The 3,515-nt window shown below is 52.4% G+C and overlaps 1 protein-coding gene across 1 annotated transcript; it reads right to left on the reverse strand.

The window, feature by feature from the left end:
* Positions 1–30: 30 nt before the first annotated feature.
* Positions 31–3,515, reverse strand: LOC115252574 (probable E3 ubiquitin-protein ligase DTX2). The gene is made up of 6 exons (XM_029847899.1): positions 2,855–3,515; positions 1,746–1,813; positions 1,418–1,585; positions 1,126–1,287; positions 962–1,051; positions 31–879 (listed from the first exon to the last, which is right to left on the reverse strand). The coding sequence occupies exons 1-6, from the start codon at positions 3,042–3,044 to the stop codon at positions 637–639; spliced, it is 921 nt and encodes a 306-aa protein (XP_029703759.1). The 5' UTR covers positions 3,045–3,515; the 3' UTR covers positions 31–636.

A 3,515-nucleotide genomic window follows, 5' to 3' on the forward strand; every position in this document is an offset into this window, starting at 1 on the left:
CACCGCTTATCAAATAGATGCTCCAATTAGTGTTAAAATACACACATTTATTTTCCTTACTAACAGGTGGACACATCCGTTTTTTTAACATGTTTTTAATATATATATGTATATATATATATTTACAGTCAAGTATTGCCTCTTCTCAGCAGATAGGCTAATATTTACTGGTGTTGCTACTGCAGTATCAGGTTGCCTCTACTGGGACCAAGATGATGCATTAAATACTGAAAGATGGAGCTTTTCAGTGGGCAAAGGCCTGATCATGGCTGAAGGACAGCAGCGTCCACACCGTCCAGCAGGGGGCTCCACCTGAGCTGACGGAGCAATATCACGTCACATCTAGTCGTGATTGCGTAACCTTACTTTGAAAACTGGCACGTTTGTTAAATCACGGATCTCGTCGGCTAATGCACTGAAGAATCTAAAGTGCTTGGTGAGGTTTTTATCCAGCTGAAGTCGAGGTCGAGACGCGCTTCACGACGGGGAAACAAAAACGTTTCTGCAAAACATCCGGAACAGTGATGAGAAACACAATGAGCAGGAACGCCGTGGAGCTCCGCGGTTGAGATTCCGACCCCCTTCACGTCTTTCACGATACTGGGATTTATTATCGAGGCGTGGGGGGGGCGTGGCCTAGCTGCTGGCGCCGCTGGGAGCTTTGAGGCAGTCCTCTGTGACGCCCTGAGAGGCCAACTCAGACAGAACATTGTCCAGGTAGTTGGGGTCGGGGTAGCCGTGTCCCGACAGGTTGGACATCATCTCCGTCTTGTGGTGGATGTTGTTCCACACCACAGTGTCGGGCTCGCCGGTGGTGCTGGACGTCCCCACGGTGAAGATGAGGCGCCGCATCCAGGCCACCTTCAGCAGCTCCAGCACCTGAAGAGACGGAGCGGAGCGTGAAGGTCTCCCACCGTTTCCGTGATGGGTCGGTGTTAAGTGATTGATCCGGGCTGCTCACCTTCCTGCCTTTGTGGTTGTCTGGGAGGAAGCAGAAGCGAGGGAAGCCTCTGCAGGTGAACGGCTGTCCTGGGTTGGGATGCTCTGGACCCTGGAGGAGGGTTCACAGATCACAGGAATGATGAAGCAACCATCCCGGATATTTGGGGCGTCTGGCAGACGTACCTGTATTCCAGGTGGAATGCTGTAGATGATATGGATGGTTCCACAGTCTGGGTGTCCCGGAAGTGACTGGCCGATGCTGTAGATCTCCATCTTGCCTTTGGGCTGCGTGCCGGTTTTCTCCCCGTAGATGGTTTTACAGGAGGGACACTGCAGACTTCCATCCTGCAGAGCAACACGTGTCATTTCCCCCCCTCCAAAACATGAACATTTCAAATAAACCCGATTTGATTTATGACGCCACAACTGCCTGACGTGATTTGTCCAACGTGGACGTTCTGCCGCGCGCTGCTACCTTGGTTCCGTTGTTGTACATGGCCAACATGCAGAGCATGTGCAGAGTGTGGCCACACTTGACGAACTTCCCCACGGCGCTCGGCAGGATGCCCTGACCTCCGTCCTCGGACGACGGCGACTCGTAGCTGGACGGACTGGACAGCTGATCCATGCAGATGATGCAGTCCTGGACGCGAAATGGTTAAAGGGGACGTCAGCGGCGAGCAAAACATCGACTTTGACGCTAAAAGTCGGAGGTTAACGCGTCTGCGTGGCAGCCGCTAACAGGAAGTGACTCTCTCCGCAGGGCTGCTGTGCTCGGGCGCCGTGGGCCGCAGAGATTTTACCTCGTCGGGTGCTGCAGCCACCTCCTCCATGTAGCGCTGGATCACGTCCTCGGGTTTGTGACAGGAGCCTGGAACGGGAAGACAGAGTTTACGCTGTGGGACCAGCGGGTCAGACGACGGTCGATCTGTTATCTTGGCTCGGTTCTGTCATTTTAGATCTGCGTCTTTGACACCTGAAAGGGAACACGGGCGGGACAGGCGATCACGTGACCGTCGCCAGCGGACGCGGGGCACCAGCAGCGCCGGACAAGGATGACAGACACGCACACACAGAAAGGATGAGGGCGGGACTGTGTTGCTAATAGCTACCTCTCCTGTGTTGCCTCTTTGCTCTCCTAACTGAACTGCTGCTGCTGGGGGGGTCACTGGGTCGGCTGGCAGGGGGGAGAAGAGGAGGCGGAGGAAGAGGAAGAGGGAAAGCAGCAGACTGCTGCTGCTGCTGCGGTGGGAGGGGGGCACTGGTGAAGTGAACTCCAAGTCCCACTGCTGACATCAGTATGGAGGCCATACCTGGAGGAGGGTGGGCGGGGTCAGGGAGGGGTGGGGAGAGGGGGGTGGGCGGGGGGGGGGGGGGGGGAGAGGGTTGAGGGGAGGTGGAGGTGTGGAGGGGGAAAGAAGACACCACATTGATGAGAAATTTGTGTTTTTACAACTGCTCCCACATGCAGAGTCATCAATTAAAGTAACCGGTGGATGGATCTGGATCAGCCCAACACCAGGAACCTGTCCTCCGTCTGTACCCAGACGGGTCGCCCCGTTCTTTCAACGCTGGTCACACGGGCCTGAAACCAGTCACAGCGGACTCGTGTGCAGCCAGCTGATGATCGCAGCCCATCAGTGATCAATTAAAAGCGTCCATCAGGCCGAGAGGCCAGCAGAGAGCTCACGCCGAGTTCCTCCACTCCCCGATTAAAAAAGGGAATACGCACAATTGAATTATCGTAAATATGACGACTGATTTAACCTTTATTAAAATGGGCGGGCTTTGAATCAGAACTGACATTCTGGTGTCAGGCTTGATTAAAAACAAGACTTTGAATGTCTTCCTGCTCCAGAACAGACTAAAAACAAGAGTGGGTGAGTTCAGACTGGATCAGGGGCCCGTTTACCTGCCAGAGCGGAGCTGACGCTGGTGGATCCGCTCAGCTGAACGGGGACAGACGGAACGCTGCAGGAAACAGGAAACAGATTTTCACTTTGTGGATTAAACTCACCACAAAAACTCTCTGGACCATTTCGTAACATTGATAAAAATGCTTTCACTGGTCCGCCGCCATTGTGTGGTGCGATGCAGTGCATTCTGGGTAATGTCTTGGGTAACTTTTGTGATGCCAAGTGTCATCATTCTCCCAGAATGCACTGCAAGTCAAGCTAATGGTGACCTCCATAGGTCTAAAACTGCATTTAAGATATGGAACTTTTACTTGTAACCAACTCTAAATTTTAATAAAAGAGGACAATATCGTATTCAGGGCGCCTGATAGAGTTGTTAATGTTGTTCTGCCTGTAATAAAGACTGTCGACACAATCACTTACTCTAATTACTCATTACTGTACCCAAACCAATATTTATCACCTTCTTCTGACATTCATACCAGAAAACATGTTTACCGCCCAAGAAAAAAGACTTCACTTGGGGAGCTTTCAGGCTCCTGATGAACCCTCAGGGTTTCACCAACTTAAGCGCTTTAATTTAAAGTGTGTTCACTAAGGTGAAGAGAGGGTGGCGGCTGGAGATGGCAAAACAAACAGCAGGGCAGCGCTGGAGCC

The sequence above is a fragment of the Takifugu rubripes genome, chromosome 15 (assembly GCF_901000725.2).
Source record: "Takifugu rubripes chromosome 15, fTakRub1.2, whole genome shotgun sequence".
NCBI lineage: Eukaryota > Metazoa > Chordata > Actinopteri > Tetraodontiformes > Tetraodontidae > Takifugu > Takifugu rubripes.